Genomic DNA, 27,318 nt, shown 5'->3' with positions numbered 1-27,318 from the left:
AATATTTTTGTTGAATTTTAGAGTATTTGTTTTTATTCTTGTGGTATCAAAAGGGTATCGAGGATTAAATATTTTACTTGGTATCGGTATTGAGTTGAAAACTTTAGTATCCTGACAACCCTACAATACATACATTATTACATACAGTTTCCGGAAGCTTTTCCCGTTGAATTTTAATTTTAAAAGTTAACCCTTATTTCCTTAACCTTAAACATATTTATCCTTTATATTTTAGTCTTCCTGAAGTTATCAGTTTTTGTTTAGTTTTTTCTGTGTAGTGAAATTAAATATGTTAATTGAATGTAAATCATATAGAGTTTGACCATCTGCTGCTAATAGAAATGACAACTTTTCAATAATGATGAAATAAATAAAACTTAAAATGTAAAAAATTGAGCACCTCTAGAACTATAAATAAGTTCATTGCCAGGCCGTGGGAGTGTAGCTTTCAAGGTTTCACTCGCAGATGAGTCTGGAGACTCTCCGTTAAAGTAAATTTGAAGCCGTTCACCAAACGAACGTCCAATCAGCGTTGGCTTTGAGGCGGGTTGAGGTGTGATGCAACGAGAAGTGCGACAGTTCAGTCTAAAGAACATGGTGGCTTCAGCCAATTAAAAGCTAGCGTTAGCCATATCAACAAATCAGAGAAGCTGATCTGAGCTTGGAAGTGAGGCAGACACAGCACTGCTGATGCAGAGTGCTATGATCACTCCTCTGGAACTGTTTATTAATGGCCAAACTAACTTAAAATGTCGAAACCTGCCAGCAAAATACTTTCGTTTTTATTATCCTGGTGCCTGCAGTTTGTACCACATACCTGAAAAACACAAAAATCTACTTCCGTTCACCACCAACAATAGGGGAAAACCCTCAAGAGGCGGCCGGGCCTGTTGCAGCTGCTGCTGGGGATTTCCAGTGACAGCGCACCGCCGGTATGTGGGGGTCTGAGTGCCTCCAACGGAGAAATAATATTTGAAGACAGGATATTAATCTGGATGAGCTGACTGGACAGATAATGCTTTCAGCTCGACTTTCTCACTTAAAAATGCATTAAAACTATTTTTTACCCACTGATCACAGCAAATATAGCAAAACCGCTTTCTGCAGCAGGAGCATCAGACGCATCTGGACACACTTTACTAGACGCGCCTCAAGAGCAGCGCGTCCGACCTTAATGTGGACAAACATCAAAATGAAGCAGCAGGTGTTCCTTTTTGATGCTGCAATCATTTGCGGTGTGAACGTAGCATGACACGTCCTTACTAAGCTATATGTTAACCCTCATTTCTTTAACCCTAAACATATTACTCCTTTAGATTGTATTCTTCTTCCTGAAGTTGTGGTTTTTGTTGCTTTTTTTTTCTATGTATTGAAATAAAATATGTTAATGACTGTAAATCATATAAAGTAAAATACAACATAACATTTAAAATAATTAGCAGGTCTATAACTATAAATAAGTTAATTTCCAGCGTTTTATTGTCATTGCACTGTCACGAGTACAGAGCAACGTAATGAATTTTCTGTATTTAACCCATTCCCTTGGGGAGCAGTGGGCTGCCATTGTGCGGCGCTCGGGGAGCAGTGTGAGGTTAAGGGTCATTTGCTCAGGGACCCAGAGTGGCCCTCCTGACCATCCTGATTTCGCGAGCTTTCAAGGTTTCACTCGCAGATCAGTCTGGAGACTCTCCGTTAAAGTAAATTTGGAACCGTTCACCAAACGAACGTCCAATCAGCGTTGGCTTTGAGGCGGGTTGAGGTGTGACGCAACGAGAAGCGTGACAGTTCAGTCTAAAGAACATGGCGGCTTCAGCCGATGAAACTAGCGTTAGCTTGGCTATCGAGCAAGTTTAATCGGAATTACAGAGTATTTCTTCCCTGAAAGAAGAGCAAAACACTGCTCTGGAGGCTTTTCTCAGAGGAAAAGATGTTTTTGCTCTTCTCCCGACTGGTTTTGGCAAGAGTTTGATCTATCAATTGGCTCCTCTTCGTCGTCGCTCTGTTACGTCATATGCTTCGTTGATCTGATTGGTTTATTTGGCCCGTCTATCACCAACATAGGCCAATCAGCTAACCAGTATTTTCGCCCCTTCCCAAAATTACTTCAACAGAAGGTTTCCAGATGGATATGTGGAGCAAATCCATCTGGCGGAGACAGGTTAACTTTCAACAAGAAGCTTTATTGTCATTGGAAAGAATACAAGGATTTATTTGTTACAATACATATTTTTATTAATAGTGTGTGTGGTAATCTATAAAAAATGCATTTGATTGGTATATAGAAATATGCCTGTTAGAGGTGGGAGGGTGTTTTAGTTTCACAACCATGAGGAAACAGAGTTTGTCTATTAACAAGGTCAACGCATTTGAGGATGGATATTTAACCCCACTTCTTGGCATACAGATGGAGATCATTATAACTTACAACTAACATTGATTTCCAGGTCTTGGCTCTGCTTTTAGTCAATATTAAGAAATGTCAAAAGCTTGGTGCCATTCCAGAAGCTACACTTTGGTCTGTTTTATCAAGTAAAAAAAATTTGCACAACCACTTGTATCTAAGTTTTAACGATCAACCAACTCATTGGAGGTCAAATTAAATAATCTGAATTTCACGCACTTTATGCAATGAAAATGTTCCACTGACAGCAAAAAAAATGCTTCCAGCACTATGCTTTTAGGGTGAAAAGCCTCTCCTCGATTTCTACAAAAATGACTTTGGTTATATCAGCAGCAAAGAGGTGAATCTTTGTGTCAGTAATGTTTTTTTTTTGTGTAATCAGGTTAGCATATCACGTCTTTACTAAGGCTTCTAGAGGGTTCTCTTCATTTGCTAATGTTGATCCACATTTATGATTGTCGTGGGAAAAAAGTATTCGACTATTCATCCTAGTTAAATTAATGGAGATCGATGGATTTCACTCAGTCGGCAGATTTATTCATATCTTTGCAAAGAGAGAACAGTCATCATGAAGCCCTAATGGCACACTGTTCTAATCTGGACAGCGTTCGTCCCCCCTTACTTGAGAAAGAATCTAGTTTGTTATGGGAAGAAGCTATATCTGGTCTACAAACACCATCCTGCAGAGAATTCTGTGTCCTTGAGAGAGAACCAGACAGTGAAAACTTTTATAGCGAGTAAATAGGATAAATTAATAAATAATAGAAGAGAGATAAAAAATTTCCGACAACAATGATGTAAAATATTAACATACGTACCACTTCTTCATTTATTGTGTTTCTGTTTTGCAGCCATGATCATGCTGAATGGGGCGCTACTCAAAGTGCTCCAAATATATTTTGACAACTTCCAGTCAGACTTCAGATCCCAGAGTCTCATCGGCAGACCCGAAACCCGTGACGTTGATGACAACGAGGAAATCCTGCAGTTCAGCATAGTATCTCTCTACAAGCTGAACCCGAGCTGGATGAAGTATGAGCAAACTCAAACTCTTTCTTCTTCATTCCTGCAGAACAGAAACTGACTTTTTTTATTTCTCTCCCTTTTTTCCACAATTATAGCTATGAAAGTTTTTCCGTATCCTGTGACTTGACGTACGGAGAAACAAAAATCTGTGAGACCGGCGCTTCAGAAAACATCAGCACAGCCTTGTCACACGGAAACAACATCAGTTGTAACCGCCTGTAAGGGCAGAAATATGTTTTCTACTCTAAATACAATCTGTCCATGTTGCTTAAAAGATATTTAAATGAAAGGCTTAATTTTTAAAAGATAACAAAATATGTCTCGTTGTTTTTTTTTTATATTTCAGAATGGTGTTTCCTGTTCGAGTTAATGAGTTACCGTATGAGTGCATGCTGACATTTCACCTTAAAGGCACAAAGCGAGGGAAAATCTCCGAAAGTTTGAGCTGGGCGGTGCTGCCCCTCTATAACAATAGGTAGGTTTACTCCTAATGGGAAGTTTGTTAGGCTCATAAAGTTTAAAATCATTTCACTTTAAAAGCCTCAAACACCTGGCTGAATGTCTGGACCAAAGTGAGAGCTTTAATCAATCCCGTATTACGTCATCTAAAGAATCAGGTCAAAGGCTGTCGAGCTGAAGTAACAACCAGTTATGTCAAGTAGACAATTTTAGAGAACTTCCTCCTTTTATTGTTTCTTCCACTTGGTGTAATGCAGCAGAATAAAGGAGCATTAAATCCGCCTTGGAGCAGGATGCTATCAGCAGGATGTCCATTGTTGGAAAACTGTCCCAACTGTTTAAAGGCTCAAATGACCCCACCAAACAGTTTCTGGGTTCTATGTCCCAAAATAACCCAGTGTTTGTCCCTTAAAGCATTTCTCCAGCTGTGCTTGCAGGTGTTGATGGAAAAGTAGGACTTTCCATCTGACTCAACACGCTTTCAACACACAGCTTGAGTCCGCCTACAGATCTTGACAAAAGACTGTAGTTCTGTATAAACCTATATGACTGACAGCCTTAGAAATGGCTGTAAAACTATGCTAGTGTGTCTTTTATTAAGTTTTATTTTACGTGTTTCTATGGAGGATAAAAAGTGCCAAAATTAAATAAATAAATACAGCATTAAATAAATAATTAAATGTGTCTTTCATTAATTAAATGTGGAAATAAATAAATAAATAAATAAATAAATGGTTATGGTTAAAAAAGTTGATTAAATAAAGATTTAATTAGAAGTCTGTGTTCGTGTTCTTTATTATAATTAAATCATTTAGCAATATTATAAAAAGTCCAGGCAGAGCTGCACATAAAATATGGTTTCAAATTTTTTCAATAATTATCGATATCGATCAATGTGCATTTTTTTTTATCGATAAGCTTTTTTTCTATATCGCCCAGCCCTAGAAATAATTATATATATATATATATATATATATATATATATATATATATATATATATATATTTAATAAAATGAAGACATATTTTATTAAATTAATGACACATTTATATATTTAATTCCTTATTTATTTAATGAATTACACATTTAATTAATTGTTTTTCGCTGTATTTATTTAATTGTGGCATTTTATATTAGTGACGTGGTTTTAATTAATGAATGACACATTTATTTATCTAATTCCACATTTAAGTAATTATTGACACATTTAATTATTTATTTAATGCTGTATTTATTTATTAAATTTTGGTACTTTTTATCCTCCATAGTTTCCATGTTTATTTGGCAGAGGTCGAGCGATATTTTCAAGGTTTTATAATATACCACAGTCATGGGATCTCATTGCTTTTTGTCAGGTCTAAGCATCTAAAACATCATACATACATGCAGGGAAAGAAAGAAGACACAGAGACAATTAATTTAGTTTACTCGTGAGGAGAGTAGGAAGAGACTGCGGAGTTTACAATCTCCACCTCACTCTGCAGTCCCAGCGTTCTCCTTGCTATTTATTGGAATCAGTGGTCCCACCTGAGACTACACGGGGGGAAACCCATAAGAACCTCAGACTTGCAGTCTCAGTAAACATGTCCTCTAAATCTCAGGGTTCAGTCAAACTTTAAGCTGTTGAAGCTGTTCACCAAAGTTCAGCAGGTTTAGTGCTGCTCGTAGATCAACCTCAACCTCCCCAAAAGCAAATCTACAAATCAAAGTATACTTCAGAAAAAATGGCTATAAACACATGCACATAGCACACAGCTTTATGCATGATAACACTACACAGATACATTTATATACAATTATTCTAACACTTTTGTTTGAAACAAAAAATCTATATTTGTTCTTCAGCTAAAGTAATATACTATATTTATTATTATAGTTAGGGTGTTATTTAAATCGCCTGCTTTCTTTAAGATCCAATCAAAAATATTGTAATCATAGGCAAAATGTGGTTTTAAACGTTAATAGTATTAAAACAGCAAATTTTAACAGCTTGGAAACGTTGATGCTAGAAGGAAGCCTGACCTTGACTTTATTTGTCAAACAAATCCGCCTTTAAGATGGTGATAAGAGATTTTGATCTGCAGTTGAGCCCCTTGGCTTGATAATTAGATGCAATAATACAACTAGATAAAAGATTTAGGCAGATGCAGCAGCATATATGAGCCTAGGTGTGTATTGACCCTGTATGCATTAGAGAAAATCCTTTTCTTTTTTGAGCTTCTGCACCAGTTCTTGTTTCTATGAAAAAGAAATCTCTTAAGACAAATTAAATGAAGGCTAAATCAATGTCTGTGATGTTTAAAAGCTATGTTAGTTTTTCTGTTTGTTTAGGACGCTGGTTGGAGGAACTGTCCTGCTCAGCATGTCCACTCTGGCTGAACTACCCTTTCCTCCATCCCCTGCCCTGTCTGACAGCCACAGACAGCCCACAGGAGTCATACTGCAGGTCAGTACTACCAGGATACACACACCTTTGACTGTAGGATCAAATTACCTTCTCATGTGTTATAATTTGTTGTTGCAGCTTGAATTTGAAGAGCAGTATGAGTGGGAATACCAAAGACCCATCGCCCTCCCTGAGTCAATCACCTTCACTCAGCCTTGTGATGAAGTTCAAAGTAAAATGTTGAATGTTTCCAAAAAGCATTGCATCTGTTTGTAAGTTGGCGACATTTGGTACCTAATTCTGAATAACAGGAGTTTAACGTATCTTCTTTCTGTTTTTTTTATAAAAAAAAGGTTTTCTTTGCATTTTCAGCCTGAAAGAAACTGAGAGGTCTTTCCTTTGGAGCAAACGTGACTGTGCAGATAAAACCAATACCTTTCTACACCTTCTGCTCAGTGGAGTCCCCCGGTGGCAGCCTGAAGACTTAACAGAAATCTATACTGTGGTAGATAAATGGCTCATCCATCTGCCAGAGGAGGCTCTTTTCCTGCTTACTCCCAGGTAATATCAGGGTTCGTACACCTTTTCCAAAGTCAAAATCAAGCACTTTTCAAGCACTTTCAAGATCCATTTTAAAACTTTTTCCAGCACCTTACACCACCGTAAATTACATTCCAATACATAGTAAAAATTATTACTCGGATGATAAAAGAAAATGTACTCCTCTGCCATGGCGTAGTAATATAACCAACCAGAGGGTGTCGCAATTCAGTATTATCAGTAGAGTTATCAATGCTGTTTTAAGGTCTGGGCCTGCCAATGAATTAAAACTTTGTTTTTTTTTGTTTTTTTTAAATGTTGGCGAGGCGGTAGCGTGAGTTTGGCGAGGCGGCCACCTCGCCAAGATAGGGCTGCGGGAAACACTGCAATACTAACATTACATCATCACACCGTACTCTCAGTCACTCAGTAACTTAGCCTTTGAATGCAGCTGTTGGATGCATCGATCCAACCGCCGACGATCCGATGCATCGACACGTCCGCAAGAGAATCGATTCATGTTTTTTTTTTCTCTGGTCTATTTTTATCCATTTGCTCCTGGGCGTAATTCTCCCTCCCGTGCTGCGGTGGTGCTAAACCTATTTTGCCCTCCTACCTCGCTTCCTGGTTATACTCTGACAGCAGTGTGTTGCAGTGAGCTTGATGCAGACATTTTTTATTTATGCTCAATATTGAAGCGTGGTCTGTGCTACATGCTGGGGGTCTAGATGCGGCCGAGGCGGCGAGGAAGTGGGGGCGAGTTTAGTCCGACAACGGAGGGACATGAGGGCCAAAAAGAACGGAGATCCAGGTGGAAAAAGGGTCCCAGTGTTCTCGCGCACCTCGCTCTTCTAGCGGGTCAAACTTCACGAGTTGTTTTCCGCAATTTCGGTCATAGAAACAAAACAAGCCGGCCTCCTGCCTGCGGCACTGTTTGAGGTCAGCTACAATTTGGGAGAGGAGCAGCGGAGCGTCTGTGGAGGGGGCGGGACGTCTGGAGCCCAGGTATTGCTTTGCACTCATTGCACTGATTTTGTGCAGTATTTTTTGATGCAACTTTTCTACTTCTGTTATTTGCTGTTGTTTCTAAAAAAAAAAAAAAAGCATAACGATAGTACAGCTTTCATTGATTTATTTCAAACTTGAAACTTTGTTTAGCCTGTAAGGTGTAAAAAAAAATAAATAATAAAAATATAAATTAACCGATTAATCGAATCAAATCAAAATCGTGGTGTATTCTTGAGTATCGAAAATAATCGAATCGTTGGGTCAGGAAATCAATACTGAATCGAATCGCCATGATGGATGTGATTTACACCCCTAACCGGAAACAATTAGATGGTTGCTACATGCGGTATTAAAACGCCATAATGTACTCTGAGTAACAAGAAAAATATCTCCATACATCTTGCCATTAACCTAATAGAAATCAGTAACTTCAAAATTGAAAAGTTTAGTTTGATTACAGGTGTTTTTTTTTAAGTGTGTCTGGTTTCAGCTGTGTGTTCCATAGAAAGTAGTTGCTTTTCTGGTTTACAGTTGTTGTAGCATTTAGTTTTTCAGGACTGTCGTCTGAATCTCCTGCATTTCTGGCATGTACTAATCGAGCAGCTCTTTTAATATTTCTCTTGGCAAACACACCTGTTGTTTCTGTTTTGTTATGTATTTATTTTTGCTTTCTAAAAACCTCTCTTGCAGTTTTCCAGATGAGACAGTCAGAAAAGCTGCAGTTAACTATTTTGGAGAGATTCCAGACGGAGAGTTCGAGATGTTTTTGCCCCAGCTTGTCCAGGTATGTAAAAGAAAGCATGGAAGGGGTTTTTATTTAGATAAGAAAATAAGAATTCAGCCCTCTTCCAGCATCATGAATGTTTTCCACAAGGCTGAGGCAAGCACACTGTGCAGGCCAGTCAGGTTTCTTCACACCAAACTTGATGCACATGCAGCCATGCAACTTTAAGAACATTTAAATGCATTGATTTGGTGACTCAATACGACCATTTCTTAATTTCTTTCCTGCAGGCTCTGAAGAGTGAATGGAAACTTGATGGACCTCTGGTGATGCTGCTGTTGGAGAGATCCCTGAAGAACATCCGGATTGCTCAGCAGCTATACTGGTAAGTTTTTACTTTGGGAGCAGGTAGACTTCATTAAAGCAAAAATTTTTGAACTCTAAATAAATCTAAAAAATGATTTTGCCTTACTCAAATGTTCTCTGCTCAATGGAATGTATTTTATGGTAAGAACAGGCTGCTGCACAGACTGTACTTGATCAAAAATTTCACAAGATTTGAAAATATCTCTTTGCGCATGCGGTATATGACATTACTACTTTTCACACTGCAAGGAGGAGTCTGTACAGACATGTCGGACAGATTTAACTGACGTATCAGTTCTTCAGCATTAGAAGAGCTATTTAGGTTAATGATTATAATTAGTCTGACTGCGAAGATGGGGAGGGAGGTGAAGAAGGAGAGAAAATTGCTCATGGCTGCGAAAAAGTGGATAGAGTCAAAGGTTGGCCCCAGGAAAAGTCATACGGCTCGATTTTCTCGGATATGAGGAAGGAAGTTCATCTGCAAAATGAAATATGCTTTGGGAGTGGATGGCTGGTGGAACCACATTAACTTCAGGAGGTGTTTCATGTAAAACCTTATGGTTGTTTTCATCGTTTCGCTCCTCTCTTTCTTTATGATGTTGTTGTGAGTTCTTAGATGTTTACCTAAGGTGGCATCCAGACGTTTTGCTACCATTGACCATGTACCTCCAGATTTTTTAACATGTCTGTGATTCAGTTTGTCCAAAGGACAAACCTGCCTGTTTATTCATGACTTGCAAGTCATGCTCCCAGATTCTGTTTACAGAGAAGGTGTGTTCTCCTTCACAGCTGCTAAATATACTTTACCTGTTAAACCTGTTCAGGCTTTGATGCTGTTATTATAAACTTGAATACTTTACATAGTAAAGTGAGGCCTGTAGTCTGGAGTGGAGTTCTGTATTTCTTTTAAGTTTTAAATACAAACAACTGTCTGGTCTCTGCTGTCCATTTTTAATACAAAGACTGGCTGCCTGCAATGTTTTATCTTGTGAACCTTTTCACTATTTAATTTTAAGTTAGAAATTATTTGGAGACCTGCATGCTATCATTCCCACTTTGATGACAATTCAATTCAATTTATTTTATCTCCAGGATGATGTCACAGCCAAACAGGAACACCAGATGAAGCTACTAGGACTGGTTAAAAACATCAGTTTAATCGATTCCATTACATTTTTGCAAAATCGATGTCTAGGGAATGAGATCGATTAGTTTTAAGATGCGTGACCTGAGCAGGAAAGATGCACTCAAGATGACTGTTGGGTTCATAAATGTAGGCTTGCAAAAGAAGAACTGAAATACACAGTAATGGATTTTTCATACGGCTTCTGCAGAAGGAGAGACAGTTGACCCCCAGACTCAAACACACTGTCTCACACTGGTCCTCCTCTGCAGAGCGTTTTATTAACAGAACATGACACATGGTTACAAACAGAGTATTGTTCTGACAGAACAATTGATCAGTTCATAAAGACAGGATGCTGCACAAGAATGACAAGGCAGGATGGTCTCCTGACTGAATCATGAGACAGGAGTGGAGCATCCCCTTGCACAAATGTTTAATAAGCACACACAGACATTAATTTTATAATCATCATTGAATAAACCTAACAATACGGAAGTGGATAAGGGCCACTGAAGAAAAAAAAAAAAAAGTTAACTGATTTTAAAATTTTATTTCAGTTTAGTATGGGAAAAAAGTCAGAATTCTGACTTTTTTCTCAGAATTCTGAGATTAAAGTCAGAATTCTGATTTTAATCTCAGAATTCTGATTTTTTTTCTCAAAATTCTGACTTTAATCTTAGAATTCTGACTTTTTTCTCAGAATTCTGACTTTAATCTCAGAATTCAGACTTTTTTTCTCAGAATTCTGACTTTAATCTTAGAATGCTGACTTTTTTCTCAGAATTCTGACACAGCGGGGACACAGCAGACATGCATGAGCTGCATTATCTTCACTGAACAAACCATATTTGCAGCGCTGTCTGTAACAACTACAGGGTGTTTGTTAATGTCTTCAGTCAACCTATTGGGTATATTTGCAGCTGTCTGGCTTGAAGTCATTGTTATACGGAAGAGGATTAGGGCCACTGAAAAAAAAAAAAAAAAGTTAACTGATTTTTTTTATTTTATTTCAGTATAGTATGTGAAAAGTCAGAATTCTGAGATTAAAGTCAGAATTCTGACTTTAATCTCAGAATTCTGACTGAATTCTGACAATAAAAAAGTCAGAATTCTGAGAAAAAGTCAGAATTCTGAGATTAAAGTCATAATTCTGACTTTTTTCACATACTATACTGAAATAAAATTAAAAAAATCAGTTAACTTTTTTTTTTTTTCAGTGGCCCTAATCCTCTTCCGTATAACAATGACTGCAAGCCAGACAGCTGCAAATATACCCAATAGGTTGACTGAAGACATTAACAAACACCCTGTAGTTGTTACAGACAGCGCTGCAAATATGTTTTGTTCAGTGAAGATAATGCAGCTCATGCATGTCTGCTGTGTCCCCACTGTGCTACGTCTGCTTGCTTAAGTGACACTTCACTTTTTCACAAACAAGTTTTGTTCACATCTCAAGTTTAAACTGTCTGATTTACAAGTTTGCACTTTGTGTTTAATATGACAGGAAAAAATAAAATACATACGTATTTTCAAACAGTTGAACTGCTTTCATTATTGCAAAAACAGATCGAATCGAAATTAATCGAATTAGAACTGTATAAATCAAAATCGAATTGACTCAGGACTTTGACGAAAATACCCAGCCCTAGAAGCTACTATGAGACAAAGCAGAACGTTAGAGATTGAACTAACAGATTCTGCAAAATGGGAGAATAGATAAAAATTATTATCTTTGGTCATTTCTAAACTGTTTCCTTTATATTAATTTGATAACAGAACTAGGGGTGTGCAAAATAATCGTGATGATGATGCATCTTGATTCTAATTTTCGTGATCTACTGCATCGATTCTTGATGCCAAGAATCGATTATTAATTTAAAAAAATGAATAAATAAAATTGCATGAATGGTTGGCAAACATCAGCCAAAAACAAGTGCAATACCACTTCCAGTCCAGTAGATGTCGCTGCAAATGTGTTGACGCACGCTGCCTTGTGTCACAAGCATTTCCGGCCGTGGGATACTGTGCCGAGTCATTCAAAAACAAAACATGGAGGAGAAAATATTGCAATGCATCGCAATAATTCAAGTATCGTGATAGAATCGCATCGTGGCCTGTGAATCGTGATTCGAATCGAATCGTGACTTCTTTGGCAATACCCACCCCTAAACAGAACTTACACACTGCAAAAAAATGGAAATCTAAGTAAGTAATTATTTCTTAAAGTAAGTGCATTTCTTCTCCAATTGAGGATGAAAGTGAGAGAATTTGCCAATGGAACAAGACAATTTACATTTAAAATAAGAAAAAACAATTGCATTGTCTTATTTCAAGTTCATATTATCTAATTATCTTATTTTAACCTCTTACACCCTAAGGGGGTATAAATAAATTTCTGCCTGACAAAAACACACAAAAGTAAATAACTTATAGCCTCACAGCTATTAGATTTAAGATGAAACTTTTGGTACCTCTGTAAAGGTAAGATATCATAGAATGGTTTTCTGGTGTCAGCACCATTGTAGCTTTGACCCTGCCTGAAATATTAGGGACAAAATACAAAATATTTTGCATTTTTTGAACCCCGCCAAAATTTTCTTTGAAATAAACATTGCAAAACACTACCAAAATATTATTTATAGCACAAAAAAGTAGTACAGACTTTTAAATCTAAATGTTGTGTAAAAATATACCAAATTTGGACTCAATCAGATGAATCATATTTATTTTAGAATGGTATTAGTGAGAAATTTCTTAGGCGGAGAGGCCATTTTGGCACATTTATCCATAAATGTCACCAAACTGTGCCAAATGTGTTTTTTACATCAATACTGGGGGTTTGTTAAAATTACGAGGTCACGTAGCAGCTGGACCCACCGGTGGGTCCGTAGGGTTCTAGGGGAAAGCGTAAAGATACTAATTTCATTGGCAAATCCTCATATTTACCTACTCAAATTAAGGGTAAAAACACTTCATTTAAGACATTTTTACTTATTTCTAGATCGTTTTTGCAGTGCAGTATGCTCAAAATCAGTATAATAACTAAACTACTGCTTCTATGGAGTGCAAACGCTTTGCACAACCCGGGTCCCCTTTTTAACCCTTTAAAGCCTGATCCAAGAATAAAACAAAACAGAAAATTACGTTTTTTTTGGTTTGAAGTCCTTATTTGGCCTTTTAACAAAATATGTAAAAAGAAAAAACAGAAATACATTTTTGATATTAATAATTTATTACTATTACGATTATTTTTTGTGTAGTCTTCTGCCCTCTTTTATCAGGTATATCTGATTGTGTACAATAGGATTTTGAGCAAAGTTTTTACCATTAAATTATGCAAAAGGTGTCAGACGCAAAACATTTCAGAAACCGTATGTATAAAATATGATACATTCGGCATTACAGGGTTAACTATATGGAGAAAAGTGTCTCACTTGTAATGAACTAAACTTTCTGGTATGAAATGTATTATTCTGTCCTATTAAAATGTTAACTGATTAAATCTTTTGTCAGGCTTTTGGAGGAAACCAACACAGACTGCTACTTCCACAGCTGGTTTAATAAAGTTAAAGCTGCGCTGTTGCACTGCTGTGGCCAAGCGCTGAGGAAGGAGCTGGATTATGAGGCTCGTTTGGTTCAAGTGCTCGTTCAGGTGGCCCAGAAAGTCCGCTTTGCTGACAAGTCTCAGCGTAAGGTTTGTAAAAAGATGCCACGATGCATGAGGCCAAACAATGAGAAAAGATGTAAAGCCTTTTTTATTATTCATTCTGTAACTTTGGGCACTTTTCAGAATGTTTTAAACAGAGAAAAGGAACGTATCCACGAGTTCTTCAGAGGTGGCATCACCTGCCGTCTACCACTAGATCCTGCATTTAGTGTCAAAGGAGTCGACTTGGATGTAAGCTCTCACTCCTCTCTATTATACTGTGGATGAAGTGGGTGGTTTTGTTTTGATGGTTACTCCTGGGTGCTCTTCTTGCAGGCCTGCAAATTCTACAGTGCTAATTCTTCTCCTCTGGGGGTCACATTCGTATGTGAAGATTCTCTGGCTAAAAAGACCAGTGTCATTTGCAAGGTTAGTAAGATTGTCTATGAATGTTTCCATCTATAATAGTGGATGTGTGTGTGTTTTACATTACTTTCTTTGTTTTTGGTTTAGCTTTCCGTCTCTCACCAGTATGAAATACATCCCTTTAAATAAAGCTGCAGTGTGGAATAACTGCAGGGATTTACTTAAATAAATGTTATATATTATGTGTGAAATATTATCTACAAACTGAAAGTGTCAGTCTTCATGTATGCATAGAACGGGTCTCTATGGAAGTAAATCTGTGTCGCTGGGATTTGAATTAAAAATGCCACTGTAATTTAAATGTTGTATGTTTGTACTTACTGTTTTAGTGTTAAAATATACTCAGAACACATTTTTGACCTAAAAAAATTCATTGTCATTATTTCTACACAGTTGAAATTTAATTTATTTTCTCTTCAAGCTAAAATTTCACATTACTATTTCAAAGTGATTACATTTTCAATACTTATTTTTCAGTTTAATTTTTGAGTGTTAAAAAATCTGCATATAAAAACATAAAAAATTTCAAAATTCAAACTTTCAAAATTTTTTAGCCTCCTGAGATTCAACTGGCTCTATTTCACTGTCTTTAATTCGGCGTCTAAATTCAATGTTAAAAGGGAAGGGTTACTTCAGGTCACAGATATTAGCAATGGATTGTGGCGTCCAACACCCAGCCAATCCTGTTACCTTTTCTTAGTCACGTGACGTGACGCTTGTGGCGCTCTGGAAGGAAAACCAGCATGACGGAGCCGGTCATGCAAGCTAATGCTAACTCAACTACTGAAAAATGAAAGTAATAAACTCACCGTTGAGTTAGCTAGTTGAGTCGCTCTGTTAGTACGTCATATGCTTCGTTGATCTGATTGGTTTATTTGGCCCGTCTATCACCAACATAGGCCAATCAGCTAACCAGTATTTTCGCCCCTTCCAAAAATAACTTCAACGAAAGGTTTCCAGATGGATATGCGGAGCAAATCCATCTGGTGGAGTCAGGTTAGTCGCATACATGTTTGGCAACTACTTTCTCAAGGATTTTAGATCAGAAAGGAAGAATGGATATAGGTCTATAATTGACCAAGTCATCTGGGTCAAAACCTTTGGTAAAGGTTTAATTAAAGCCACCCTTAAAGCCTTTGGTACGTATCCCTGTAACAGGGAGAGATTAATCACCTCTAAAATATATGAGGAGGACATCAAAGGGAATACTCTTGCTCTTCAAAATAAGAACAACCTTGTTTAATAAATATTAGATCACTCTTAGGGTAGTTTCCAGATGCATTATGGTCTTAAACCAGGTATGAACATTGTTAGTAAGTTGTACTATGATATTCTATAGTTAAGATTAATGCAAAGCTTGGTTCCATGTTACTTATAAACTTAAATTATGATTACAAAAGGTACTCAGTTAGTTTTTAAATATCTATTTTAAGTTAAGTTTAGGTTTCTAATAGGGTTTAAAACCTGAACCTGATGTATGCGGAGTATGGGAATTAAGGAATGTTTATGCTTGATCCAGTTCTTGTTGTTCTGGTTTCTAATGTGGAAAATAATACTCAAATAGAAGCAATCTAATTCCAGGTAGGGGACAACCTGCGTCAGGACATGCTGGTTCTCCAGATAGTCCGTGTGATGGACTGGGTTTGGCTCCAGGAGGGGCTGGACCTGCAGATGATCACCTATCGATGTCTCTCCACAGGCAAAGATCAGGGTAAAGGAGATTCTTATTGGTTTTTTGATTTCATCTTATCTAAGGTTTTCTTTAAGTGCATTGTTTGTGGTCATCAGGCCTGGTGGAAGTTGTGCCAGAGGCTGTGACCCTGGGAAAGATCCATCAGGAGTGGGGTCTAAGTGGGACGCTTCGAGAAGACACGTTGGAGAAATGGTTTCATATGCTGAACAAAACGAAAGAGGGCTACGAAAAGGTTAAACCGTCATCCAATCCATGCATTTGGCAGCCATGTTTTGTTTTTTTTATTGCTTAAAAGGTCTGCTGTGCACATGCAGGCGGTGACGAACTTCATCCAGTCGTGCGCAGGGTGGTGTGTAGTCACCTTCATCCTGGGGATCTGTGACCGCCACAATGACAACATCATGCTGAAGCACAGCGGACACATGTTCCACATTGACTTTGGCAAAATCATGGGGAATGCGCAGAAATTTGGAACCTTTAGAAGGCAAGTTGATGGAGAAAAGCAATTTATTGGGGTTAATACCAGAAAGTCAGACAGATTTAAAAAAAGTCAACAAACATCCTCTCTCACATAACACCAGGGACAGGAAACCCTTCGTTTTCACGTCTGAGATGCAGCACCTCATCACAGGTGGTGGAAAGAAGCCTCAGCGCCTCCATCGCTTTGTGGAGCTTTGCTGCGAAGCTTATAACATCATCAGAAGTCGCTCTGCTCTGATACTCGGCATGTTGGAGCTGGTAAGACTTTTCCAATCAAACACGTCTCCCATTTGATCAAATCCTCATCCTTACATCATATTCGCATCTTACTAATGAGAAACAGGCCTTGACCATGATGCTGCCTCTGCTAGATTGGTGTGTTCAGGTGTAAGACTAGGGGTGTAAATAATAATTGTTTTGTATCGATGCATGGATCCAACAGCCGACGATCCGATGCATCGATACGTCCGCAAGAGAATTGATTCATTTTTTTTTTTTCCTCCAGTCTATTTTTATCCATTTGCTCCTGGGCGTAATTCTCCCTCCCGTGCTGTGGCGGCGCTAAACCTATTTTGCCCTCCTACCTCGCTTCCTGGTTATACTCTTACAGCAGTGTGTTGCAGTGAGCTTGATGCAGACATTTTTGATTTATGCTCAATATTGAAGCGTGGTCTGTGCTACATGCTGGGGGTCTAGATACGGCCGAGGCGGTGAGGAAGTGGGGGCGAGTTTAGTCCGACAACGGAGGGACATGAGGGCCAATTATTATTATTATTTTTCAGTGAATGAGGTTTTGATAGGAAAAGGTGGAGTACAACTTTTCTACTTCTGTTATTTGCTGTTGTTTCTAAAAAAAAAATGCATAACGTTATTGCAGCTTTCATTGATTTATTTCCAATTAATGAAATCGTATCGTATCGTGGTGTATTCTTAAGTATCGGAAATAATCGAATCGTTGGGTCAGGAAATCGATACTGAATTGAATCACCATGATGAGTGTGATTTACTAACCTGACTCTGCCAGATGGATTTGCTCCGCATATCCATCTGGAAACCTTCCGTTGAAGTAATTTTGGGAAGGGGCGAAAATACTGGTTAGCTGATTGGCCTATGTTGGTGATAGACGGGCCAAATAAACCAATCAGATCAACGAAGCATATGACGTACTAACAGAGCGACGACGAAAACACAACCACAAGCCAGGCTACTCTTGCCGAAACCAGTCGGGAGAAGAGCAAAAACATCTTTTCCTCTGAGAAAAGCCTCCAGAGCAGTGTTTTGCTCTTCTTTCAGTGAAGAAATACTCTGTAATTCCGATAAAACTTGCTCGATAGCTACGCTAGTTTCAACGGCTGAATCCGCCATGTTCTTTAGACTGAACTGTCGCGCTTCTCGTTGCGTCACACCTCAACCCGCCTCAAAGCCAACGCTGATTGGACGTTCGTTTGGTGAACGGCTCCGAATTTTCTTTAACGGAGAGTCTCCAGACTGATCTGCGAGTGAAACCTTGAAAGCTCGCGAGATCAGGATGGTCTCACAAGGCTAGGGATTTACACCCCTATGTAAGACTAATAGATAATTACTATAATAATAATGATGATCATTCATAAGAATTGAACTTTATTGATCTCACATTGGAGCAGTTTACCTCTGCATTTAACCAATCCCCTTTGGGAACCTGCACTCTGTATCCCTAAGCAAGACCCTTAACCCCACACTGCTCTCCGGGCGCCGCACAATGGCAGCCCGCTGCTCCCCAAGGGGATGGGTTAAATACAGAGTAGGGATGCACGATATTGGGATTTTGGCCGATATCCGATATGCCGATATTTTAAAGCTCATGTAGCCGATAACCGATATCGATACCGATGTTAAAGCTGGACAAAAATAAGTAGTCATTGAAAATAGCAGTTTTGTTATCCATTTCTGACACTTTGAAAAATAATATACTCAAATATATTTTCATATGCTGATATCAAATTGATTTTTAAAAACGCGGTATCGATCTATTTTACTTTCAAAATCTCGTGAAATTTCATCGTTCTGTTTCAAACTCTCGTGATATTTTGCAAATTCTTGTGAGATTTTGTTAGTAAAATAGATCGATACCGCGTCAATATATCAACATATAAAAATATGGCAAAATTTCGTGGATTTTCGGGGGATTTCGTAGCATAACGATGACATATATCAATATTTCATTAGTAAAAGAGATTGATATGGTGTTTTTAAATGGCAATATATCAGCATATGAAGATATTGTGATATTTTAATGTATCAATATTTTTTCCCTCGTATTTAGAAGTTTTTAAGTCTGTAAAAAAGAAGTTTTTGAGAAGGAGAAGAACTAGTATTTTTTTTTTAGACTTTAGAAACTCAGAAGCTGATCAAATATCGGGTTAAATATCTGTGGGGTGGCCGATGTCCGATATTCAGTTTTAAGGCCGATACCGATAGGGGGCTGATTATATCATGCATCCATAATACAGAGCGTTAATTTCGTTGCTTTGTACTTCTGACAATATAATGACAATAAAGCTGAATTCTATTCTATTCTACAAACTGTGAAAAGGTTAAAAGGGTTTGCAAGCCTCTGTTAATGCTGATGGTCTGCCTGAGAATGTGTGGATAATAAGGATGTGGATTTTCCAGATGCTTTCAGCAGGAATGCCAGAACTGAAGGACATCAGTGACTTAGAGTTTGTCCAGAACAAACTCAAACCTCACGACACAGACTTAGAAGCCACTTCCTACTTTACAAAGTAAGTTAAAGGAATAGTACACCCAAAACATGATTAGCCTTCATTTTCTACTCACCCCCATGCTGAACAACACTCTGGAGTACTTTTTTGATATCTCAAATGCATCTGGAGATCTGGGAGTCTTCTTGCTGTCTGCTGACATTCAAATAATGGAGGTCTATGGCGCCCGAGGCAGAAAGGTCCATAAAAGTCCACAAAAAACGTGTCAATATTCCTCCATACTGCTCGTCCAATGTAATCCAAGTGTCCTGAGTGGGTAGCATCCAGAATTTACTCGAAACGAAGTCATTTATAACGTTTTAGAGCATAAACAGTAGTGTATAGGATTTCCTAATAGCGCCCCCATGCGCGCTCACGATTCTACGGAAGCCGGCAGACCAAACCAGCGCATTCAGCTCGGCAAAGAACTCATGCTCTTCCTCAACACTGAAGTCCTCAGACATTTTTCTTTCGTTGTTTCTTTCTTTGCACAGGTAAACAGCACATTTCTTCTTCTACGCTTGCATTATCGGCAGAGCAGATGCTGAACGCGCACTTTCATCTGGTTTGGTCTGCCGGCTTCCGTAGAATCGTGAGCGCGCATGGGGGCGCTATTAGGAAATCCTATACACTACTGTTTAGGCTCTAAAACGTTCTAAATGACTTCATTTCGAGTAAATTCTGGATGCTACCCACTCAGGACACTTGGATTACATTGGACGAGCAGTATGGAGGAATATTGACACGTTTTTGTGGACTTTTGTGGACCTTTCTGTCTCGGGCGCCATGGACCTCCATTATTTGAATGTCAGCAGACAGCAAGAAGCCTCCCAGATCTCCAGATGCATTTGAGATATCAAAAAAGTACTCCAGAGTGTTGTTCAGCATGGGGGTGAGTAGAAAATGAAGGCTAATCATGTTTTGGGTGTACTATTCCTTTAATGTTCCGCCCACCTTCATGTCACTCATATCGCCTAGGATGTGCATCTTGTCTCCAGTTTTACATCGTCATGTGTTTTCCTCCACTGTAGAAAGATTAAGGAGTGTATGGACTGTTTTGCTGTCAAGTTTAACTTCTTCACCCACACTTTGGCTCAGCCAAAGAAGCAGCAGTCAATAACCCAGAACAACATTCCTGCAGCCAACTCCAACATCCAGGGAGCGGTCATCGAGGGCTTCAACGTCAAGGGGCGAGTTGTGGTGAGGCTACATGTCAGCTGTGTGTTTGTTAAGCAATATTTTATCGCTGACCTCCCACCGAGCTTCGTGTTGCATCCTAATATGCTAGAGACACTTAGCCTCTCATCAGTTTGATATCCCCATTGTCTGAGAGTCATTCCACACTGGTAGTAATCTGGCATCCTACGGTCTTATGCTCTTCAATACAATCAACTCAACTTTATTGTCAAATGTGCTACATGGTAAACATACAACACAGATGAAATTGCAGTCCTCTCAACCCCACGGTGCATAGTAAAATATAATGAACCATAGCATTAAAAAAATAAAATAAAATAGAAATAAAAATATATATATAGATATAAAAATAAATATAGGTATCTGCTCGGATAACTAAAAATCTAACAACGAACTAGTTTAAATACTAAAGAAGATTACAAATGTGCAGATGGGAAGTCTACGGGAAAATTTTTACAAAGTAACATTACAGTGGTCCTGATGGATGACTAGTGCAAATAGTCAATGTAAACGATGTAACTGTAACATGTGCAATTATTATTACTGCACAGTATAGTGGCTATAGTGCAAATATAGCAGTCATGATGTCTGCAGTGCAAACAGTGGTGCAAATGATGCATATGGCAGAGTAAACTCAGTAGCAGTTCAGATGTATGCAGTGCAAACAGTAGTGCGAATGGTGCAAATAGTGCATAAAGTAGCAGTCCTGACGTGGGGGAAGTAGTGGAGGAAGTAACAATAATAAATTATTAATCCCTGAAGGGAAATTCAGTTTTGGTACTGCCCGTCTGGGGGACACGGTGTCCGAGTCCTTGCTGCCTTGCTTCTTGGTAACAGAGCTGTTTCATAAGCATGCTTCCCTAGACCCGAGTCACATTGGGCTTTTTTAAGCTTTCTTATGACCAGATTTAGTCCTTTGGAGGCATTTTCCCTTAACACTTTATAGGGCTCTCAGTTAAATACTCTGAAAATTTAAATTTCAAGCCAATAGTGTTGTTGGAATCCAGGACAAGACCTTATTACATTTGTAACATTAAAAATATATGGATATTTTGATGGTAAAAAAATCAATGTCAATGTATGAACAAGAAACGCCAACTTGCCCCAATATAATAAGAGAGAAGAGAAAGAAACACATTTTTTTTTTGTCCAGCATAACCTTAGAAGCATTAATGCTGATACTGGCACTTACATTTTTTAGTTTATAAACCTAAATCTAATTTTTAACTAGGATTAATAATTTTTAACTTTACTTTTAAAATGTTCAATTACCCTGGAAAAAATCTACATCTAGATAAGTAATTTTTTCTTAAAATAAGTGCATTTGTCCTTGAATTGAGAAGGTAAAAGAGACATTTTGCCAATGGAACAAGACAATTTGCAGTCAAAATAAGAAAACACAATTGCATCACTTTATTTCAAGTGCATTTTATCTAAATATCTTATTTTAGGAGTCAAATACTCATTCCATTGGCAAACTATCTAATTTACCTACTCAAATTAAGGGTAAATACACTTAATTTAAGACATTTTTACTTATTTCTAGATCGTTTTTCCAGTGTAGCTTTTTACATTTTTGTCGTAACTTTTTTTCCCCAACTTAATTTACAGTAGGTCATATATAATTCAAGGCCTCATCTAATTGGTCAAATTGCAAAATAAGATGTAGAGCCATGTAGCAGGGTCTTTGCTCATTGGCTGGATATAGATATTGTGCTTCTAGACCTCACTAAGGTAAGGGGTATGCTAGTGATCAAATGATGACTTAATAATAATACATTTTATTTGTAAGGGACTTTAAATTTTTTTTTAAAATCTCAAAGTGCTACAGGTAAAATCAAAATGTAAAACTAAACATCGCTATAAAACACTTATGAATAAAATCAATAGCATACTTGCCCTATAAAGGGTTAAGAACATCTAGAAGGAGTTGGAAATATTCCGATCTTGTCCGTCTGCTGCGAAAGTCTCTGGCTGTTTCCCATCTCTTTCCTCATTTTGGGTTTACTTTGTGTGAACTGCAGACCTACAGCCTAAAGATAACCATTGACGATGGTATTCTGACGAGTCAGAAGACGTTTAGGCAGTTTGAAATGATCCATAATAGTCTCCAGACGTACTTCATTGAATCTAAGCTACCGCAGTGAGTAAAAGAACATCTTTTTTTTCTCACTTGTATTTTTAATTGTTTTTTTTTTTTTCTAATATGTATAACCTGAATCATATCTTTTGATCAAACTAAGGTTTCCAGGCTGGTATAAGATGTCATTCACCCCACAGAGGAGGAAGGCTCTGCTAAACACTTACTTAAAAGAGCTTTTTAAGGGACCGTGCAAAGGAGTAAGTGTCAAATCTCAGGGGAAAGTTTTTTTTTTCATAATCTAAAATCTCTAATTCATATTTTGAACTGTCTCTTTGCTTTATCTGCAGGATGAATATGTGTGCAGTTTGTTTCTAGATGGTCCCAAAGTGGAAAAAAATGTAACAGGTGATAATAAGAGCAAAGAAATAACTATAATTGTTCTGTAACGGGAGAGCGTTTGGATATAATCTATGTGATGTGTTGCAGGAGGAGCTCCTCAGATCCAGCTGCATATTTCTTACTCTAACGCCAAGCTCTCCGTGTTGGTGAAACACCTGCAAAACATTGTTAGTTCCCATTTTTCTCACTATGTTTGGGACTTTGATAATAACAGAAAGGAAAAAAAACGGTCTAAACTGATTTTCTGGGTGGTTTTCAACAGAAGTTGCCAAATGGTTCGAACCCTGATGCGTATGTGGTAACGCGGCTGAGACCAGACCCCCAGCAGACCTCCAAGAGGAAGACAAAGGTGGTCAGCAACAACGACCACCCTACTTTCAATGAGCTGGTAAAGTCCACCCTTCAAACTTCTGTTTTATAACAGAGGTTTCTAGAACTTAAGGTTTGAAAATCTGGTCTGTACGGAAGAGGGTTAGAGCCACTGGAAAAAAAAAAGAGTTAACTGATTTTTACATTTTATTTCAGTTTAACATGGGAAAAAAACTTTTTTTCCCATGTTAAACTGAAATAAAAAAATACTTTTTTCTCAGAATTCTGACTTTTTTTCTCAGAATTCTGACAGCTAACAAACATGTTAGCATCAAGCCATAGCCATGTCTGTTTTAGAGACTAGCTCTCTTGTTTTAATGACCTTCTGCTACTCCATTAATGAGTGGACCACTCAGGCACGTAAAAAGTTGCCTAATTCGGTAATTTTCCACCAATGTGTCACTGGCCATCTCAAACAACTCACATCTTTGTCGGTGAAGCTGAGTGCTCCCACATTTCTTTCTTCATGGTGCCCATCTACATTAAAATCCTAAATTCTGAGATTAAAGTCAAAATTCTGAGAAAAAAGTCAGAATTCTGAGATTAAAGTCAGAATTCTGAGATTAAAGTTAGAATTCTGAGATTAAAGTTAGAATTCTGAGATTAAAGTTAGAATTCTGAGAAAAAAAGTCAGAACTCTGAGATTAAAGTTAGAATTCTGAGATTAAAGTTAGAATTCTGAGGGAAAAAAATCAGAATTCTGACTAAAAAAGTCAGAACTCTGAGATTAAAGTTAGAATTCTGAGAAAAAAAGTCAGAATTCTGAGAAAAAAAGTCACAACTCTGAGATTAAAGTTAGAATTCTGAGATTAAAGTTAGAATTCTGAGATTAAAGTTAGAATTCTGAGATTAAAGTCAGAATTCTGACTTTTTCCCCAAATTAAATTGAAAGAAAATTAAAAAATCAGTTAACTTTTATTTATGTTTTCCAGTGGCCCTAATCCTCTTCCATAGGTCTAAAATCCGATAAGAGAAAATGGCACTCCAATGGCTGCAGTCGTTTTTTACACCAAGTAGCTCAAATTTTTATCAGTAAAAAGAAACTTGCTCATTAATTTTATTAGTAATTTAAGTTGAGTAAGTTAAACTTAGTCTAAGTAGATTAAAAGATATTCTAATTATTTGCTGTCTCATCCAAGAGTCTTTTGCATTAGTTTTATTTATTTCTTAAGGTCTGTTTTTTTAAATTGCATTTTCTCCAATGAAGCACATCTTAAAGGAAAAGTCCGGTCAGCAAGTAATGATCAATGGATCATTATCTATACCTAAAACTAATATATTTTCGGTGATTTAATGAATTTAGCGTTAATAAGTAAAGATTTGGAAGAAGAATGTTTTCAAGATGACTTGGATAATAGCGCGTTGCGACAAACACCGGATACAGCACTGGGACTTGATCAACAGCCGATACCGCACCGTGACGTCACAAACCAGTAGGTGGCAGTAGTGTTCTTTGACAAACATGGATGCCTCCAGTAAAGCACATTCAGATGTAATTACTCTGAATTAAAAACACTTATCATTTATTGAACAGTATGTAATAATTTCATATTTAACGTACTTTCAGAAGTTTGAATTCTGAATATGACTTTTTCTTTAAATGCTTCTTATATCAAAGCTGCATCATAGTTGAAGTGTGTCCATCTCCCGTTTACAGCTGGAGTACAATCATGTCCCGGTGCTGTATGGGATGGTGCTGGAGGTGACTGTGAAGAGCAGGAAGGCCAAGAAGACTTTTGTGGCTGCGACCAACATTAAACTGGAAGATGAGGTGTTGGACAAGGAGGTGTGGTTTCCCCTTGGGAACTGTGTCATTTGACCCTGGAGACTGTACTGTGAGCCTGCTGCCAGCAGGGGGAGCCAAAACACTTACTGTATTTTACTGTATGTTTCATGTAGATGTTATTTTTATCAACGGGGAAAAGATGAGCACTGTACAGTAGGCAGATCATGCCAGTCATACATGACTTTTAGAGACTTTTTTTTAAAGCACTGACAGTGGCTGGGATTTTTAGCCCAAGTTACAAAGTTAAAATACATGTTTACTGTGAAATTAGATTAATTACTAGTTTTTTATGCAGTTCAAATGACTGCATCTGGGTGATATATGAAGGAAAGTGTGTAGCGGTGGTCATGTTTGCTTTGTTTTCTGAGCTGAATCATAAGAGTGTCTGCATGCATTGATGTAACAGATTAGGGGATGTTTCTTACCTGCAAAGACACGTTTGCTCCCTCCAGGCTGCATGTCCTTGACCAGAGGAATTGGAAACGAGAGACAAGCGGGTGAGGGAAAGGTGAGGATAGTGTGTGATCTGGATGACAACTCAGCATCTCAAGCCTGGAGGGCCGAGTTAACCGCCCCCCACCCCGTCCACCGTCTTCTCCATCAGCAGCCTTCAAATCCAGTCGAGCACGTGTGTGTTTACGGCAAGGCCGATAAAACACAAGCGTTCCGATTGACATGCACACTTACTCGTCTCTAGGCCAAGCTGGGTCTCTGTTATCTTGATGCCATTCCTGTCCTGACAGGCCTGCTGACCCGTACTTTTCTTTTACCTCATTTAAAGGATTTAGTGATGAACGGAGATGGAAATAGACTTCCCTGCACTGATTTCAACTCAATAATGTATACCTCTTTGGAGACTATTTATATAATCCCTGATAGGATTCTCAAATGGAACAGCGAGCCGTTGCTGAAGGCTATTTTTTGATGACTGTGGTAATGGAGCGTTAATAAAACTGGCATCACTCAGCAATGCCAGCCTTGATAGGTGAAAACAACAGAACACATACAGTACATTTGTTTTTAACCCTGGTAATGATGTGTGAAACGATCCTAAAATCGACATATCTGTTATTGCAGAACTTTACTTAATTAAATTAGATTTACTCATTGGGGAAAAGAGCCTATGCTCAATAAAATGATAGTTTGAAATGATCTTTTGCCACCGGGGAGACAATTTAACTTAAATTTTACAAGTTTAAGGGCCGATCCATGCTGACACACTGCAAAAAATTGAAATCTAAATAAGTAATTTGTTCCTAAACTAAGTACATTTGTTCTTGAATTGAGGAGGTAAGTGAGACACTTTGCCAATGGAACAAGACAATTTACATTTAAAATAAGAAAAAGCAACTGCATTGTCTTATTTAAAGTGCATTTTATCTAATTATCTTATTTTAAGAGTAAAAATACTCATTCCATTGGCAAACCATCCCATTTACCTGCTAAAATTAAGGTTAAATACACTTGATTTAAGGAATTTTTACTTATTATTGCAGTGCATACACTGCAAAAACAATTTGTATTTGTACAAATTTGTATTTACCCTTAATTTCAGTTGATAAATAAAATGATCTGCCAATTGAATGAGTATTTTTACTCTTAAAATAAAATAATTAGATAAAAAGCACTTGAAATAAAACAAAAAGCAGTTGTGTTTTCTTATTTTAAATGCAAATTGTCTTGTTCCATTGGCAAAATGTCTGTTTTACCTCGTTAATCCAAGAACAAATGCACTTTTTTTGAGAAAAAAAAGACTTATCAAGATTTAGATTTTTTCCAGTGTAAGCTTAGGTATATATCTGAAAAGGTATTTTGTCACTTAGGGGTTGATTTCAGGTGGACAGGTGTGTTCTGCCAACCTAAAACTTAGTCCATGGTGGAAAAAATGCAAAGGACCAGAGTGTAATTTATTTGAGTGCATGCATAAATCGTCTGCATATGTCTGCTTTTTTTAATTAGGCTACACTGGAAAAACTCTACATCTAGATAAGTCATTTTTTCTTAAATTAAGTGCATTTGTCCTTGAATTGAGAAGGTAAAAGAGACATTTTGCCAATGGAACAAGACAATTTGCAGTCAAAATAAGAAAACACAATTGCATCACTTTATTTCAAGTGCATTTTATCTAAATATCTTATTTTAAGAGTCAAATACTCATTCCATTGGCAAACTATCTAATTTACCTACTCAAATTAAGGGTAAATACACTTAATTTAAGACATTTTTTAATAATTTAGATCGTTTTTCCAGTGTATTTCAGTGTTTTTCTATGTAAACATATCATTTTTAGCAGTTTATACCTGTGGATGCAAACTTTTTTCTTGATATTTACCAGGAAGAATGAGAGGGGATCTTTTTTTGCTTTAATCTGAAAATGTAGGTCCGTATTTATCTAAATGGCAAACAAATTATTTTATGATTTTTTTTTTCTTGCTTGATCTGCACTGTAAAAAAAATCCAAA

At 37.5% G+C, this 27,318-nt stretch overlaps 1 protein-coding gene across 2 annotated transcripts in view; it reads left to right on the top strand.

The window, feature by feature from the left end:
- pik3c2g (phosphatidylinositol-4-phosphate 3-kinase catalytic subunit type 2 gamma) overlaps nucleotides 1–26,072 on the top strand; it is a 36,519-nt gene extending 10,447 nt beyond the window's left edge. For both annotated transcript variants that reach the window (XM_038284657.1, XM_038284658.1), the window contains exons 12-34: nucleotides 3,253–3,433; nucleotides 3,523–3,645; nucleotides 3,774–3,902; nucleotides 6,218–6,332; nucleotides 6,411–6,544; nucleotides 6,645–6,833; nucleotides 8,511–8,604; nucleotides 8,835–8,929; nucleotides 13,550–13,730; nucleotides 13,827–13,934; nucleotides 14,019–14,111; nucleotides 15,690–15,819; nucleotides 15,897–16,033; nucleotides 16,116–16,285; nucleotides 16,383–16,539; nucleotides 18,934–19,043; nucleotides 20,054–20,222; nucleotides 22,244–22,362; nucleotides 22,463–22,559; nucleotides 22,650–22,707; nucleotides 22,789–22,868; nucleotides 22,964–23,089; nucleotides 24,728–26,072. In XM_038284657.1, coding sequence (XP_038140585.1) covers nucleotides 3,253–3,433; nucleotides 3,523–3,645; nucleotides 3,774–3,902; nucleotides 6,218–6,332; nucleotides 6,411–6,544; nucleotides 6,645–6,833; nucleotides 8,511–8,604; nucleotides 8,835–8,929; nucleotides 13,550–13,730; nucleotides 13,827–13,934; nucleotides 14,019–14,111; nucleotides 15,690–15,819; nucleotides 15,897–16,033; nucleotides 16,116–16,285; nucleotides 16,383–16,539; nucleotides 18,934–19,043; nucleotides 20,054–20,222; nucleotides 22,244–22,362; nucleotides 22,463–22,559; nucleotides 22,650–22,707; nucleotides 22,789–22,868; nucleotides 22,964–23,089; nucleotides 24,728–24,889 — 2,957 coding nt within the window. In that variant the 3' untranslated portion in view covers nucleotides 24,890–26,072. The remainder of the gene's footprint in view (nucleotides 1–3,252; nucleotides 3,434–3,522; nucleotides 3,646–3,773; nucleotides 3,903–6,217; nucleotides 6,333–6,410; nucleotides 6,545–6,644; nucleotides 6,834–8,510; nucleotides 8,605–8,834; nucleotides 8,930–13,549; nucleotides 13,731–13,826; nucleotides 13,935–14,018; nucleotides 14,112–15,689; nucleotides 15,820–15,896; nucleotides 16,034–16,115; nucleotides 16,286–16,382; nucleotides 16,540–18,933; nucleotides 19,044–20,053; nucleotides 20,223–22,243; nucleotides 22,363–22,462; nucleotides 22,560–22,649; nucleotides 22,708–22,788; nucleotides 22,869–22,963; nucleotides 23,090–24,727) is intronic.
- The last annotated feature ends 1,246 nt before the right edge of the window (nucleotides 26,073–27,318 follow it).

The sequence above is a fragment of the Cyprinodon tularosa genome, unplaced genomic scaffold (assembly GCF_016077235.1).
Source record: "Cyprinodon tularosa strain WSP-4 unplaced genomic scaffold, ASM1607723v1 ctg200, whole genome shotgun sequence".
Taxonomy (NCBI): domain Eukaryota; kingdom Metazoa; phylum Chordata; class Actinopteri; order Cyprinodontiformes; family Cyprinodontidae; genus Cyprinodon; species Cyprinodon tularosa.
The sequence above is the reverse complement of the archived record's forward strand: the minus strand, read 5'-3'. Positions and strand labels throughout refer to the sequence as shown.